General features: G+C 42.3%; 1 protein-coding gene across 5 annotated transcripts in view; it reads right to left on the reverse strand.

Annotated features, from left to right (window-relative positions):
* Positions 1 to 17,844, reverse strand: part of elmo2 (engulfment and cell motility 2) — a 92,057-nt gene that overhangs the window by 24,316 nt on the left and 49,897 nt on the right. For all 5 annotated transcript variants that reach the window (XM_058791137.1, XM_058791138.1, XM_058791136.1 and 2 more), the window contains 6 exons: positions 5,162 to 5,298; positions 4,908 to 5,071; positions 2,246 to 2,358; positions 2,042 to 2,149; positions 1,869 to 1,951; positions 1,394 to 1,471 (listed from right to left, as the gene is read on the reverse strand). In XM_058791137.1, the coding sequence (XP_058647120.1) occupies positions 1,394 to 1,471; positions 1,869 to 1,951; positions 2,042 to 2,149; positions 2,246 to 2,358; positions 4,908 to 5,071; positions 5,162 to 5,298 (683 nt within the window). The remainder of the gene's footprint in view (positions 1 to 1,393; positions 1,472 to 1,868; positions 1,952 to 2,041; positions 2,150 to 2,245; positions 2,359 to 4,907; positions 5,072 to 5,161; positions 5,299 to 17,844) is intronic.

Raw genomic sequence — 17,844 nt, forward strand, 5'->3', positions numbered from 1 at the left:
TAATGGGGAAGAAGAAGAGGGAGCATATCACCCCTATTTTAGTACATCTGCACTGGCTACCAGTTAAATTTAGAATTGAGTACAAGGTTTTAACTTTTGTATTTAAAGCCTTGCATGGTCTGGCTCCTGTTTACGTTTCAGACCTTATTTGTCCATATTCACCTCGGAGATCGCTTAGATCTTCCTCTGAAAATCTATTAACTGTCCCATTATCTCGCTTGAAATCTAAAGGTGATAGAGCCTTTTCTGTTTTAGCCCCTAAACTGTGGAATTCGTTACCTCAATCTGTTAGATTATCTTCTTCCTTATCTGGATTTAAATCATCATTGAAAACGTATCTCTTTTCTCAGGCCTATTCATAGTTGTTGGATATGTTGGTCTTAGTGAGTGAATTTCTTATTCCTGTTTTTACTAGGTTTTATGTTGTTCATTGAATTTTGATACCTTGTATTTTTGTTTATCATTGTATTTTGTTACTGTGAAGCACCTTGGTCAGCATTTAATGTTGTTTAAAGGTGCTACATAAATAAAAATGACCTTGACCTTGACCTTGATTAAAGGGATAGTTCACCCAAAAATGAAAATTAGCCAAAGATTTACTCACCCTCAGGTCATCCTAGGCGTGTCTGACATTCCTCTTTCAGATGAACACATTCTGCCTACGTCATATGCTCAACTGGCTTGTCGGGAATGTGCCTGCTTGAGAGACCGGAAGCTGGACTAAACGGTTTATAAAATTTTACGAAATCGACATTTTTCTTAAACTAACGTGTCGTTTCGCTTCAGAAGTCCTTTATTAACACCCCGGAGCCGTGTGGATTAGTTCTGCGATGGATGGCTACTTTTTTTTTTTCAGATTCAGAAACAGGGGCACCATTCACTGCAATTATACAGATTGGAACAGACAGGACAATGTTGAATATAACTCGGAATGTGTTCATCTGAAAGAGGAATGTCAGACACGCCTAGGATGACCTGAGGGTGAGTAAATCTTTGGCTAATTTTCATTTTTGGGTGAACTATCCCTTTAAGGGCCAGAAACTGTTTGGTTACACATATTCTTTTCAAAATATCTTCTAATAATTTACTCATAAGGGTGAATAAATGACATAATTTTCATTTTTGTCTGAACTATCAAGTAATGATGAACTATCAACTAAAAACAATGCAACAATGAAGCAAAATACAACCATAGAAACCATGGAAGTGATCAAATTAAGAGTCCATGGAAAACAACACAACAGATCATATGTGATCACTACTATCTGTGCGAATAATGAGTAATATTTTTAGTTGATTCACAGCCCTAATTAACAATGCATAGTTTACTGAATAACAAACAGTCCTTGAACTTCTGCATTTCTAAAAGAACTGAGTTGTTTTCGAGACTTGCCTCGTATTTGTTGGGTGCCACAAAGTTGAGAGCCTCGTCAGGATCATAGAGGATGGAAAATGCCAACTCTAACACTTCCTACAAACACAGCACCATTCAAACACATCAGTCATACATATATAACATAGAAACAGAATATAGAATGTGCGATATTCTGTATGGTTTGTGTATAGTGCATTCTGTTTCATAGCAGTTTTACAGATAGTACTGCTTTAAAAAGTGAACCAAACTAAACAATTCCTTAAGAGGAGTAAAACCTTGAGAGGAACCAGACTCAGCCGAAGGAACATATTTAAATAAATATGCATGCAATATTACCATATTAACATGTTTGCTTCATAAATGCATTATTCAATAATGATGATTTAAAAAAAAATAAAAATAAAAGACAATAAATAACAGTGTCATGTCAGATCTTTCTATATATCAGTTCTGCTCAATAGTGTGCTGGAGAAGATGAAGTAAGTGGCTTTACCTTGTTCTGCTTGAGTGCGCTCTTCTCCTTCATGTGCGGACAGTCTTTCCCCGTCAGCACTGCTTTAATGTCCGACACGGGAACTGTGGGTCAATGACCATAAGTTTGAATACACTGTGCAAAACATGATGTGAATAATATTCAGTGGTTTTATGTCACGTAAGTGCACTCACTCTTATCGGTGAGCAGTTCAAACGGCACTTCACCCTGCGGAGACTCGTCCAGATCTCCGTAGTGCAGGACCTTGTGATTTAACGACAGACGGCAGAACCAGAACTTCTCTGTGAGAGGAAACAAAGATCATTAGAAGAGGAAATTCACATTACAGAAGAGCAGCGCAGAAGCGGCTGTCATGGGCAGATGTGAGCTTTCGGCACCTTGTCTCCGTCTGTTGCCGAGTTTGCGAAAGCAACTTCCCTCACACAGACGATTGAGTCGCTGCTGTTTGATCAGCTCCAGAATCTCTGGCTGGATCCGCTCACGCAGCTCACTGACAATCAAGAGGAAACACACTTGAGACCAGCTGATCCTCAAGCTCAGATAAACTCATATGAGCATTTGGATTGGTTGGTCGCTCCTTCTCAGTACTTTTGCCTTGTTTTCCAGTGCAGATGTCTAAAGAGTTTTAAATCAAGATGCATTTACCTAAGAAGCAAAATGACAGAAGATAAGAAGTCTTGCGAGTTTTTTATTAAATCAAGAACAAATATCTGCCAATGGTCTCAGAAAAACAACCTTAAATCAGTTAAGTAATTTTCAGATATATATACTGACAGATATTTGTACTTGTTTTAAGAATAACCTCACTTCATTTTGTTCAATTTCTCAGAAAACAAGACTGAAGACTGTTCTTCATTTTGCATCTCTAATATCTTGATTTAAGCAGTGTTGGAAGGTTACAGATTACAAGTTACCCTATTTAAAATGTAATACATAGTGTAACTATTTCAATTACTTAATTAACGTAACTGATTACATTTGATACATTTTTGATTACTTTTCAAAATTTCTAACAAATGTTTTCAACGGTTAAATCATTTTCAAATATTTTAAACCAGGCAGGGTTAATCTTGCAGTAGTACTCAACACTAAACTCAAGATTATTGCATTTTAATTTTAAAGCACAGCCACCACAATGTTGAAAACCATCCCGCAGCAACAGTGGAAAAAGTAGCCTAATTCCGTGGTGAAACTGTGGTCATACGGAAGTAAACACGGAGGACATAAAGTAAGCGATTATTTATAGTGTGATCTGCTGCTGAAGCCGGCAAAATTATGTGCAAGCAATAAGAAAAATAAAGACTAGGATGTGACAAAAGACAGCAGAGTTTTAAAGCTTTTATGACACGAGCCCTCATGTTTTGTTTGTATTACGGGCTGACGAGACGAGAGACGTGCGGATCCATATGCAGACATTTATTGAGCAGAGACGTGGTCATAACAGGCAGGGTCGAACAGTGGCAAACAGGTATAACATGGGCGAGACAAAGAGTAAACAGAGACAAGCGTGGGTCAACGATCGGCGAACAGTATCCAAAGGGGCGAGACAGGAGAGGTAATCCAAAACGTCAGCAATAGTCCAGGCAGGGGAAAACACAATCCGACAAAGGCAAGGCTAGGCAAGGCAAGGCAAGACTAGACTAGACTAGACTAGACTAGACTAGACTAGACTAGACTAGACTAGACTAGACTAGACTAGACTAGGAAAACTAACAGGCTCTGTAGGGCAGCGATAATGCATAAAATACTCGGCAGTGACGGAAGGAAAGTCCAGGGTTTAAATAAGGTATGTGATCAGTGTGTGCGTAGGATCAGGTGTGCGTGTGATTAGTGCAATGAGTGATTGGTGACAGCTGTGATCAGTAATGGATGATGGGAATTGGAGTCCATTGTGATGTGTGGTGTGAAAGTCCATGTGGTGAGCGAGTGACCTCTGGTGGAGGGTGAATGGAAGTTCATGGACAGGATTCGTGACAGTTTGTATATAGAGTTGTCACTGTAATTCTTATGAGTTCTGACACATCACACTTCCACTGATTACCTTTCGCAACTGTCTTGATAACTTTGGTTATGTAAAAATCTTTGAAGTGTCTCCTGTCAGCGAGGAATTATGACGAATGTCGATCTAGAGTAACGTAAAAGCTGCATGAAATCCAGCATGACTGTTCACACTGTGATGTATCGGATCTGAGATGTATCGGATTTAGTACCACATATGGAAGTGGCACAAATCGGAATAGAAAAGATCAGATTCCATGCGGTTTGTGCTGTTCACACCGTCATGACAAAAACAGATCTGAGTCACATATGAGCAAAATAATCATATTTGGGCCACATTTGCCTGCAGTGTGTAAACGTAGCCTTAGACAGGTTGTAGCCTAAAGCTTTCAGCGGCAATTTCAAACAAGAGAACCAATCAGAAGCATCAGAACAGCATTGCTTCACTAAACAGCCTTTAAATGGCTGGAAGAATTGTGCACATGGAAAACAGGCAAAGCAACAAATGAATATTCAACATATCCTAGCTTTTTACAGAAAATATTCAGATGTAACCCCCTTTGTAATCGTTACCATTTAATAAGTAACTGTAATTTAATTACACATTTTTTTCTCAGTAACTGTTACTCCCCAACACTGGATTTAAGGATGTTTAGGTATTTGTATTGGAAAACAAAACCACTGAGAAAGAACATCATTTTTGTAGTGCATCCAAGATTTCATGACATGCCTATGAATTTAATACTTTCTGCTCTGATTTAAGAACTTTGAAGGCCTTCAATTGTGGAAGGGTAGACATTTTTTAAAACCCATAGAAACCATGTAATGAGAAATTATGCTTCTAATCACAGGGTGAGAGTTGTAGGTCCAACCCCACATCACTCCATTTCATGCTTACTTTAAAAATCATAAAGACCTATAATTTGGTTTAATTTCCTTCAATAGACCTCAATGCATTAGAGGTTTATAACTACATGATTGACTGATTAGGAGATCCTTGATCTTGAACACAGCTTACTGATGCAGTTGCTCTTTACTCACATTATAGGAGGTGACTGGAAGTCATCCTGACTCATTCTCTCTGACTGACGCAGACGCAGGATCTCTGAGTAGCTTAGACTGCGCAGTTTGACCCGCAGTTGCTCCAGAGACGGCGGTTTCATGGCCAGAGCTCTAGTGATTTGCTCCCGCACCACCGTCATCACCTAAAATACAAACACACAGAGTGTTCGCTGACACAAACACACGTACATGAAACTGTCTGTCCTCTAGCAGACACTCTCACTAACACGCACCTTGTTGAAATCTTCTGCAGTGGCCCTCATTTCTTTCCATGTCTTATTGAGCAGCTGTATGCAGATGCAGAAAAACTCTTCCCAAGCACGCTCGTGGGTAAAAAACATGGGATGGAAGTCGTTACACCCTTCATTCGCTGCAGAGACGAGACAAGTTTACATCTTCATTTCCACAAGCCTCTCTTTATATGACTGTCACAGTACATCACAGAAACACACACACATTACAGAAACATTTTTCACAGTGCAAAAATCACAGTTAAAAGTGTAACGAAACTGGATATTGGATGACATTAAAACTTTTGCCTGCTTCACACAGAAAGTGGAATAAACTTTCTGTGTGAATCTGGCAAAAGTTTTAATGTCATCCAATATCCAGTCTGCTCCATCACACCTGCCTGTGTATTTTCAAGTGATCCTGATAAGCTTAACTAACTGGTTCAGGTGTTTGATTAGGGTTGGAGCTGAACTCTGCAGGACAGTGGGTCCCCACGAGCAGGGCCGGATTATCCATAGACGGGATTGGGCGAGTGCCCTGGGGCACCAGCCAATAGGGGGGCACCAAGTGATTACGATAATGACAAGACCTTTAAAATATTTTTCATGTTTTGTATATTATTTTGCTGGAAGAGATACAGATGCATAGAAAATGAACAGTTAATGATACAATATATATACAGAGAGAATATCAAATATATGCACGCATATAAAGAATTACAATTGGGTCAGGTCCCAGTGTATTTGCCCCCTCCCACAGTCGGAGTCGAGCATATTTATTCACAAATGGATAGGCAGCATCGACTTGGCGGTTGTGCGAAACGTAAATTTAAAAAAAAAAAAAAAGAGAAAATATCACGACACATAGCCAGGGCTATACAGGGCGACTGAAAAGTACTGCGTGCGACTATCAAAAAATATTTAGGAGCACCTGTATGACTAACCCGATCAGCACAGGCTATTTGTGTTTGCGCTGAGAGGAGCTTCAAAGATTTCTACTTGCGTGTTTGTGCAGCGGTGAGTGGGCCTAATGTATCGCAGACATATGTTGATTCCTTGAATGCAATGTTAATCAGAATCCACTCACTGCTCAAAATACTTTTGTTCATTGCTGAGTTATGCACGCTTACAAATCCTCTCCATAACAAACAAAGTGTAGAAGGTGTAAATAAGAGATTCGTTGTGCAGTGTAGAGAGCTTCATTGATTATAGTGGAGCTTTGTGAGATTGCGATGAACTGAAGTGAGTAACAGCTTTTAAAGATTATTAAGGAGTTTGCAAATGTGATATTAAATTAATACAACGGTTCAAAGAACAATAAGGGTCATTCTACAGAAACGTCCACTTTTCTGTCCCTAGACTTTAAAGAAATATTACAATTGAAATACACATTAGGGTTACAATTTTTTTTTTAATATTTTAAAATGAAACAATATGTTATTTGAACAATTACACCTTCCTGAGCCATCAATGTGGCATATAAGTTAATATAAAGTGATGTACATTGTATGACTTTAACAATATTGCCTGATTTTGCTCTATTTTGTAAAGGAAAATAGTTTCAAACAGTCACAGCTGAGCAGCTGCGCGTCTCCATTCAAACACATTTATGTTTCATTTATGAATTAACCTGATTAGAAATTTTGGAAAAATGTTTTTGAATTTGACAATGACATAGGCTACCTTTAATAAAATTAAGGGAAACAAATGGCATTACAAAAAATGCCCCTGTAAATCACTTTAAGGAGTCAAATATTACCTTGTAATGGGAAGGCTAATTTTTGTTATTGATCAGAAGGTGCTCCTGAATTTTTGAGGGGGTGGCACTTCATATGTGGTCACCCTAGGGCACTACACTGTGTTAATCCGGGCCTGCCCACGAGCAGGGTTGAAGACCTCTGGATTAGGGGTGTGCGATATATATCATCTGCCATAATATCATAATTGTTGTTTTAACAATGTGCGATTTTACATTACCGAGTATATCGCAAAAAACAGAAATAACACAGAGTACACATTTACATTACGTGATCAAGACTAGTAGGTTAGACTAATGCGCATGCGCATTTACAGTTCAGATATAGGGGCAGAAAATGTATGTATTTATATAATTGCAAATAGTTAAAGAATATCAGTTGAAAAGTGCTGTTTTCTTCTCCAAAATTCAGCATGATTACAAATGTGACCCTGGACCACAAAACCAGTTTTAAGTCGCTGGGGTATATTTGTAGCAATAGCCAAAAATACATTGTATGGGTCAAAATTTTTGATTTTTCTTTTATGCCAAAAATCATTAGGACATTAAGTAAAGATTACGTTCCATGAAGATATTTTGTAAATTTCCTACTGTAAATATGTCAAAACTTAATTTTTGATTAGTAATATGTATTGCTAAGAACTTAATTTGGACAACTTTAAAGGCGATTTTCTCAATATTTAGATTTTTTCACACCCTCAGATTACAGATTTTCAAATAGTTGTATCTCGGCTAAATATTGTCCTATCCTAAAATTCGGGGTACGATTTCGTGTAAGACGGCTAATGTTATTTATTTGTTGCGTTGCCCTTGTGGCTTATGTTATGTTGGTAAGACTAGTAGACCTTTGAAAATTTGTATTTCTGAACATCGGTGTGCAATTAGACATCGCAATCCAAAGAGTCCAGTAGCTCAGAATTTTGCAAATTCGAGACACTCCGTTTCCACTCTTCAGTACATAGGAATAGAGGTAGTCAAGTGTCCACGGCGCGGTGGTGATATTAATAAATTACTTTTACAACGTGAGGCTTTTTGGATTTTTACATTAGATACGTTGTCCCCGAGAGGATTGAATGAGGACTTTGATATTAGTCCATTTCTTTAAATATGAAATACCTATCTATTTATATGGCTTTTTATTACAGCTCTAATAAAGGGTTTGATGATACTGGTTGAATTTATGTACGTAGGCAGGTATCAATTAATGATGTTGAATTGTAGATTGAGAATTGTATTTTGTTATTTTGCATAGTTTTATATGTTCTGTTTTTCTTTTCTTTCTTTTTTTCTTGACTGATATGTTATTGTTTTGGTTTATTTGTTTGGGTATTATTATTATTATGGTAATATTGTGTTAGGTCATGTGACCTTTGATCACCTGGAGGTATAAAGAGGCATTTCAGTGTTGTTCACTTGTCTGATGAAGAGCATGTGTGCTCGAAATGTAACACACTATGCAAATTTTTTAAAATAAATTTCTTTGATACTTTTGGAGCTTTGGTTGTTATGGTCAGAGCCGGACCCAAAGGTGAGTGTAAACAAAGGTGAGTTTATTTAAGTGAGTCCAAGCAAGGTGAGTATTCAAAAGGTGCAATGACAATCCGTGAATGACTGGTTTCTTGTTTCAGCAGGTTTAGGAAGACGAGACGAGGGGAACCACACGGACTCACACTTAGACACCGTCGACGAAGGATCTGGAAGGGGAAGACAACAGAGGCAAATGGAGAACAACAGGAATGGATCTTAAAAGGTAAGTCTTAGGAAGGTAAGGATATCTTAGTTTTTCTTGAGATGAGAGTCCACGTAGCAATCAACGAGATCGGACGGTGTAGTGTGAGTGGTGCTGGTTTAAGTAGCCGGGTTGATTACTGAGGTGATTTGGTGCAGGTGCGGGTGATTAGTACGCTGGTGACCTGGAACGCTGTGATTGGTGGGGTGAAGGGCCTGACTGATCCGTGACAGTACCCCCCTCTCCACGGCCCGCTCCTGAGGGCCGACCTCGGCGTCGCGGTGGTCTGCCCCTGCCTCGGGGTGCTGGACGATCGGGATGAGTCAAATGGAACTCTTGAAGGATATCGTCTCTGGGTACCCAGGATCGTTCCTCCGGGCCGTAACCTTCCCAGTCCACGAGATATTCGAGTTTTCCACCACGACGCCGGGATTCCAGAATCTCTTTGACTTGGTAGACAGTTCCTTCGTCCATTAAGAGCGGGAGAGGGGGTTCCTCATTCTGGTCAGGCCTTGTGGAGATGGGAGGAGAGAAGGGTTTAAGTAAGGATACGTGAAATGTTGGGTGAATGCGGTATTGTGGTGGTAGCTGAAGTTTATAGGTGACAGGGTTTATGCGTTCCAGGATAGTGAAGGGGCCAACGAATCTGGGACTCAATTTGCGGCAAGGCAGGCGCAGTCTGATGTCTTTGGTGGATAACCATACTTTTTGACCGGGTTGGTAATCAGGATTGTCACTTCTTCTGATGTCGGCTGTCATTCGCTGCCTGCGCACTGCCTGCTGGAGCTGATGGTGTGCGGCGTTCCAGACCCTCTCGCTCTCCCGGAACCAGTGGTCGACGGCGGGGACGTCAGATGGTTCTCCTGACCAAGGGAATAGGGGAGGCTGGAAACCGAGTACGCACTGGAAGGGAGTGAGTCCAGTTGGGTGTTGGCGTAACGAGTTTTGGGCGTACTCGGCCCAGCCTAGGAACTGGTTCCAGGAGTTCTGGTGGCCGTGGCAGAAGGTTCTCAGGAATCTCCCCACTTCCTGGATCTTGCGCTCGGTCTGCCCATTGGACTGTGGATGATATCCTGAGGAAAGGCTGACGGTCACACCTAGAGAGAGAAGAATGCTTTCCAGACTCTTGAAACGAATTGGGGTCCACGGTCTGACACTATGTCCTCCGGGAGACCATAATAGCGGAAGACGTGGTTGAAGAGCAATTCGGCTGTTTGAAGTGCTGTGGGGAGACCAGTTAGGGGGAGTAGTCGGCAGAATTTGGAGAATCGATCCACTATGACAAAGACACAGGTCTTCCCGTCTGACTCGGGGAGGTCAGTTATGAAATCAACTCCTAGGTGTGACCAAGGGCGTTGAGGTATGGGTAGTGGATGGAGTTTACCGGTAGGGAGATGACGGGGGCTTTTGGAGATGGCACAGTCCGGGCAGCCTTGCACAAACCTTCTCACATCCCTGGCCATGTTGGGCCACCAGAAGCGATTGCGTAGCAGCGAGAGAGTGGCGTTGGCCCCTGGGTGGCCTGTACCTAGGGAGGTATGAGTGGTTTTAATGAGTTGGTTAAGTTGAAGGCGAGGAACATACTGAAGGTGTTGTGGACAGCCCGGCGGATTGGCTGGAGGAGTATTAGATGCGGCTGGTGGAGAGGTCCATTGAATGGGATTAGTGATGAGTTTGGTGGGGAGAATGGTCTCAGGTTCCTCATAGTTATCGTCCGGGGTGTGTATACGAGAGAGGGCATCTGCCTTGGTGTTCTTGGTGCCGGGTCGGTAGGTGATCTGGAAGTGGAATCTGGTAAAAAATAGGGCCCATCTGGCTTGTCGGGGGTTGAGTCGTTTTGCGTCACGGAGGTATTGTAGGTTCTTGTGATCGGTTAGGACGGTGAATGGATGTTTGGACCCCTCCAACCAGTGCCTCCATTCCTCTAAGGCGAGCTTGATGGCCAAGAGTTCTCGGTTGCTGATGTCGTAATTCCTTTCCGCCGGGCTTAGTTTGCAGGAGAAATAGGCACATGGATGGAGTTTGGGAGGCTTCCCCTGCTGCTGAGATAGGACGGCGCCTACTCCCGTGGTGGAGGCATCCACTTCTACCACAAAGGGTAGTTCCGGATCGGGGTGAGTGAGGAGAGGTGCATTGGTGAAGGCATGTTCGAGTCTGTTGAAGGCGTCTTGGGCTCTCGGGTTCCAGGAGAGCGTTTTTGGTGAACCTTTGAGCAGATCTGTGAGGGGACTGGTGACGGTGCTGTAGTTGGCAATGAACCTTCGGTGGAAGTTTGAGAATCCGAGAAATCTTTGTAATTCTTTAACAGTGGATGGTGTGGGCCAGGAGGTGACTGCTTCCACCTTCCCTTGTCCATGCGGACGCCACGCTGATCGATGATGTATCCTAGGAAGTGGACGGAGGGTTGGTGGAATAAACATTTTTCTGCCTTGAGGTAAAGTTGGAACTTTCTGAGCTGTTGGAGGACCTCCGCAACGTGATGGCGATGTTCGGTCTGGCTCCGGGAGTAGATGAGGATGTCATCTATATATACAATCACAAATCTATGTAGGAACTCCCGGAGCACTTCGTGGATGAATCCTTGGAATACGGAGGGAGCGTTGACAAGTCCATACGGCATAACTCTATATTCGTAGTGGCCGGTAGGCGTGACGAAAGCAGTCTTCCACTCATCTCCCTCTCGTATCCGGATGAGATTATAGGCGCTGCGGAGGTCCAGTTTGGTGAAGATGGTGGCGCTGCGGAGTTGTTCCAAAGCTGCTGGGACAAGGGGAAGGGGATATCGGTACTTGATGGTGATGTCATTGAGCTTACGGTAGTCGATGCAGGGTCGTAGGCCACCGTCCTTCTTGGCCACAAAAAAGAAGCTGGAAGCAGCAGGGGAGGTAGATGGAATGATGTAACCTTGTTGTAAAGCCTCCTCAATGTACTCCTCCATGGCCTTTTGCTCCGGTGGGGATAAGGGATAGATCCTTCCTCTAGGTACAGGCTCACCCGGAATGAGATCGATCGCGCAGTCCCATGGCCGGTGAGGTGGTAGCTGGGCAGCCCTCTTCGGACAGAAGACGTCGCTAAAGTGGGAATAACAGGTAGGGATTTCGATGGATAACTTTTCTTTAGGGCTTTCTATGGAGGTGGTGAGGACCGGTATCACTTCCTGGGCTCGTCGTAAAGGCTGTGGTAAATTGGGGAAGCATTGAGGAAAACATTTTTCACCCCACTTTAGGACATCTCCTGTCCGCCAGGAGAGATGGGGATTGTGCTGCACCAGCCACGGACGACCCAAGATGATATCCACCGTGGAACCCTCCAGAACCAACAAATGCAACTCCTCTTGATGTAGCTGCCCAATTTGTAGCCGAATTGGCCTAGCGCTGCGGCGGACGGAACGTCTTGTGATGGGCGTTCCAGTTATGGATTGTACCGCATAGGCGGTCGCCGTGGTCGAGGTAGGGAGTCGGAGCTGCCGGAGGAGGTATCCTGCGATGAAGTTGCCCGCTGAGCCAGAGTCGAGGAGGACGGTAACTGTAATCATATGGGAACCGGCAGTAAGCAGCGCATGGGTGGACAGAGGTTTGTATTCATGAAAAGAGAGGAGTACAGAACTCACCAGGGCTCGGCGAGGGCGTATGGCTGAGAATGGATCCTGGGAGCATGACTGTAACCGATTGGAACATCGAATGGCCAGTTGAATGAATCTTTCCAGTCCAAAGGTGTCGTCGTATGAACTCAAGTGGGTGCATAAGCGGGGTTCGAGCCCCTGTCGAAAGGCTGTAAGAAGGGATGGCTCGTTCCAACCACTGGCTGCAGCGAGAGTGCGGAATTGCAATGCATATTGATGTATGGTTTGATTACCCTGACGAAGATGATATAATTTCTCCCCCACGGAGGAATCCCCTGGCGAACTGCTGAACACTTCCTTGAAGTGATGAATGAAGTTGGCGAAGCTGTGTGTCGCGGGGCCGGCTTGATTGAGGATGGACTCCGCCCATTTCAGCGCAGGTCCTGTAAGGGATGTCACGATGAAAGCGATCTTTGCTTGATCTGTGGTAAAGACGTGGGGGTGAAGATTGATGGTTAATGTGCATTGCATTAAAAAGCCATCGCATTCCTCAGCCAAACCAGAGAAGGGTGTTGGGCGGCCCATGGGACTGGCGAGTATGATCTGTGAGGAAGGATTGGTGATCGTTGGAGGTGGTTGTGGTGATGGTGGAGATGGTGGAGCTGGTGGTGTGGGTCGCTGTAGCAGTACCTTTTTGATGGAATCCACCAGCTCCTGGAATGGGTCCGTAGTGCTCATCGTGGTGTTGTCGGTTTGGTCCGATCTTCTGTTATGGTCAGAGCCGGACCCAAAGGTGAGTGTAAACAAAGGTGAGTTTATTGAAGTGAGTATTCAAAAGGTGCAATGACAATCCGTGAATGACTGGTTTCTTGTTTCAGCAGGTTTAGGAAGACGAGACGAGGGGAACCACACAGACTCACACTTAGACACCGTCGACGAAGGATCTGGAAGGGGAAGACAAGAGGCAAATGGAGAACAACAGGAATGGATCTTAAAAGGTAAGTCTTAGGAAGGTAAGGATATCTTAGTTTTTCTTGAGATGAGAGTCCACGTAGCAATCAACGAGATCGGACGGTGTAGTGTGAGTGGTGCTGATTTAAGTAGCCGGGTTGATTACTGAGGTGATTTGGTGCAGGTGCGGGTGATTAGTACTCTGGTGACCTGGAACGCTGTGATTGGTGGGGTGAAGGGCCTGACTGATCCGTGACAGTGGTGTTGCCGACTTTGCATTTCTAATATGCTTCTACTTGTTTTTTTAGTCGAGCACTCATTTGAGATCGATGTGCATGCTGTTGTTTGCTCTTCCTATCCTAACAAACCATACATCAATGGGTTTTGTGGTCCAGGGTCAAAAATATGATATTGATTTTATACAACAGTTCAGTTAAAAAGATATAAATATTAAGACTTACATTTTAGATACCACATTGCCTGTTTTTGCTCTATTTCACCAACAAAATTAATTCCAAACAAAGCACCATTTTGCGTCTCCAAGCAACATGATGGTGTTTAGTTTCTGAATGAATCGACCATTTAAATGATTTGTTTCAATCACAATGACTCACTTATTAACAGTGACTTGCTGCCACCTACTGGCAGTTTTAATTTCACACTTAATGTACAGTGGCATGCGAAAGTTTGGACACCCCTGGTCAAAATTTCTGTTAATGTGAACAGTTAAGCAAGTGGAAGATGAAATAATCTCCAAAAGGCATAAAGTTAAACACTCTTTTGCTATATTTTAAGCAATATCAGAGCATTGTTTTTGTTTTCTACAATTTTAGAGTGAAAAAGGAGAAAGCAGCACCCTGCAAAAGAATGGGAACCCCAGTAGACTTGAGCTCTCAGATAACTTTGACCAAGGTATCAGACCTTAATTAGCCTTTTAGGGTCATGGCTGGTTCACAGTCATCGTCAGGAAAGGCCAGGTTATACAAATTTCAAAGCTTTATAAATACCCAGACTCCTCTAACCTTGTCCCAACAATCGACAGCCATGGGTTCCTCTAAGCAGTTTCCTAACACTCTGAAAATGACGCCCACAAATCAGGAGAAGGCTATAAGAAGATAGCAAAGTGTTTTCAGATTTCCTCAGTTCGGAATGTAATTAAGAAATGGCAGTTAACAGGAACAGTGGAGGTCAAGATACGGTCTGGAAGGCCAAGAAAAATATCAGAGAGAACTGCTCGTAGGATTGCTAGAAAAGCCAGAACCCCCGTTTGACTGCAAAAGACCTCCAGGGAGATTTGGCAGACTCTGGAGTTGTGGTACACTGTTCAACTGTTCAGTGAAACCTGCACAAATATGGCCTTCATGGAAGAGTCATCAGAAGAAAACCTCTCCTGCGTTCTCACCACAAAATTCAGCGTCTGAATTTTGCAAAAGAACATTTACACATGCCTGATGCATTTTGGAAAAAAGTCCAGTGGAGCGATGAGGTTAAAACAGAACTCTTTGGCAGCAATGAGCAAAGGTAAGTTTGGAGAACAAAGGGCACAGAATTTAATGAAAAGAACACCAGTCCAGTTGTTAAGCATGGTAGTGGATTGATCATGCTTTGGGGTTGTATTGCAGCCAATGGCACGAGGAACATTTCACAGGTGGAGGGAAAAATGGATTCAATTAAATTCCAAAAAATTCTGGAAGCAAACATAACACCATCTGTAAAAAAGCTGAAGTTGAAAAGAGGATGGCTTCTACAAATAGATAATGATCCTAAACACACCTCAAAATCCACGATGGACTACCTCAAGAGGCGCAAGCTGAAGGTTTTGCCATGACCCTCACAGTCTCCTGACCTAAACATCACTGAAAATCTGTGGATAGACCTCAAAAGAGCAGTTTGTGCAAGACGGCCCAGGAATCTCACAGAACTGGAAGACTCTTGACTGACTACAAAAAGCATTTACAAGCTGTGATACTTGGCAAAGGGGGTGCTACTAGGTACTAACTATGCAGGGTGCCCAGACTTTTGCTGCAGGCCCTTTTCCTTTCCTGTTATTTTGAAAATATAAAGGATGAAAAAAAGAAAAGAAAAAAGAATAGGCTATCTTAACTGTTCACATTAAAGGTCATATGATGCTATTTTTAAATATCATTATTCTGTGTATTTGGTGTAACAGAATGTGTTGACATGCTTTAATGTTCAAAAAACACATTATTTTTCAAATACTGTACACTACTGTAGTTCCTCTATGCCCTGCCTCTCTCAAACGCGTAGTTTTCTACAAAGCCCCAAAAAGCACAGTCTGCTTTCATTGGCCAGCTGACCCTGTGCATTGTGATTGGCCGAACACCACAAGCAGCATCAGAAATGTAACACCCCTTACCATAATCGCAAGCTTCAGCTTTCAAAGTAAATATAAAGACAGTTAATAAATGTCCTTAATTTACCATCAGTTCAAGCCCGAAAAGGGAACAGAGTCGAGTGACACACACAGTGATGATGCTCGTATGTATTTGCAGTACACAAGCCGCGGTTAAGACAGTTGACGTGCTATGATTTCTGACGGGCTGTGATGTGTCCCTGTTCCCCTCACACACACACACGACGCGTTAATCTACACTGCGCAAAACTCCGCATTTGAACAGTCAATAGCAAATACTTAAACTAATAACAAAACATACTTACAGTTTCTGATTCACAAAGTCGGAATTGACCCTTTTTTTTTTTTTTTTTTTTAAATAGCCTTTGTGCACAGCCAGCCTTGTACTCTCCTAGGTTCATGAAACTGTCATCAATAAAATGCGTTCCACAAATTCGAACATTTGGGTTGTGCTGTTCTGTTGTAAACAAATCTTAACCAATGATTCCTAATTGCATCTACTTTCGGAAGGCCAAATAAAGTGCTTTTTCTTTCGCACTAACACTACTGTGGTTACTGAAAGCACACTTTCTTTCTTTGCGTGCACATTTGGGCTGCATTATGCAAATATTTCCACATCATGATGTAGACATGTGGGGGCGTGTTTGAATGAGGCGTTTTAGCCCGGTCTGGATCAGCCTTCTCTTTTAGATAGAATAAATCCTTTTGTGGGAGACTTTGAACTTTGTAACTCTGCAGATCTTATATATGCACAAACAGCTACATAACACTTTAAAGAAAAGGAAAACAAGAAATTGCATCATATGACCCCTTTAACAGAAATTTTGACCAGGGCTGCCCAAACTTTCGCATGCCACTGTATCTTTTCATTTTTGTAAATAATTTCAAACATCAGTATTCAAGGTTTAATGTTTAAAATATAAAAAACACATAAACATTATTTATGAATTTGTAACTTAAAGCATCCCATGTCCCTCTAAGCTGCATTAAACAGAGTGTAAATCCACAGCTTCTGTGTTTCCTTTGCATTGCAAAGATAAATTTTTTTGATACTGATTTTTGCTTGGTAACAGCCCAAATGTCTTATTATTCTAATTAACTAATTAAATGTAAGAATTTGACTAAAAAGATAATGCACACTTTTAGAAGAAAAAAAGGCTTTATAAAAGGTAAAAATGCCCATAAAAGCTCAAAATAAACTTTTTGGAAATTAAAAGATTAATTTATATCGCTGCTGTGAACTGACCACCACACAGAATATGAAGAACATCAAAACTTTAGGAGTCAGCTGTCCATGGTAGTCCTTAAAGGGCACCTATTATGCCACTTTTTACAAGATGTAATATTGGTCTTAGGTGTCCCCAGAATATGTCAGTGAAGTTTCAGCCCAAAATACCTAACAGGTCATTTATTATAACAGCTGGAAAACGTCATTTTTGGGGTGTGTCTAAAAAAAGAGCTGATTTGGAGTTTATCGCTTTAAATGCAAATGAGCTGCATATTCCCACCCCATCTCCAGAAGAAGGCGTCGTGTATACGGCTCACTGCATTGCGTATCTACAGCGATAAATAGCCGGTAGAAGCAACATAAGTGAGAGCGAGAGAACCGGTGTTTAGCTGAACATTTGGGAAGCCAAATGCACTGAAAGTGGGATGAAACAGCGCGATGTTACAGAGCTCGCGCCGCGCTGACCTGTCATCGGTGTGGATCAATTGACTGAGCTGCGCGACCACGCTACCAAACGAATCTCGCACGACATGAACAACATCACAAGCGCAGTGCTGATCAGTTAATAATACTTAATGCAAGCACACAAATACGGTTAAAACGTTAACGATAACTATAACGATATGACATTCACAAAGGAGTCTGGAGTGATACACGTATTTAGGTAGATTTTGAGGTGCATAACCTTGAAAAATGAAAGTAATCCACAGCGTCCTCAACAGCTTGGATATTGGGAGAAAATAAAGACTCTTATGTTCAGTCTTACATTCAAACACAGAGCACGGGGATTGCTTGCGAGACATTGTTGATGTTACAGAGCTCAAGCGCAGAGAAAATGGAGGACAGCTTACAGAAAACTGTAAGCGGAAACTATGGCAAATCAGAGCTGTCAATCAACCCCTGTGGCCCGACCCTAGGCAATGTGACGTCACACTGCATGAGAATGAAAACGGCAAGCCAAGTGAGACTGACTTGGTTTAAAGGGGATTAAAAAATGAGTGGGTGGATTTTTATTATTGTAGGGTGATTGTGTTTACACACTGCCAACTCACATTTATGTCCAAACACCATGTAAAAGTGGATTTT

Source organism: Onychostoma macrolepis, chromosome 11, assembly GCF_012432095.1.
Source record: "Onychostoma macrolepis isolate SWU-2019 chromosome 11, ASM1243209v1, whole genome shotgun sequence".
Taxonomy (NCBI): Eukaryota; Metazoa; Chordata; class Actinopteri; order Cypriniformes; family Cyprinidae; genus Onychostoma; species Onychostoma macrolepis.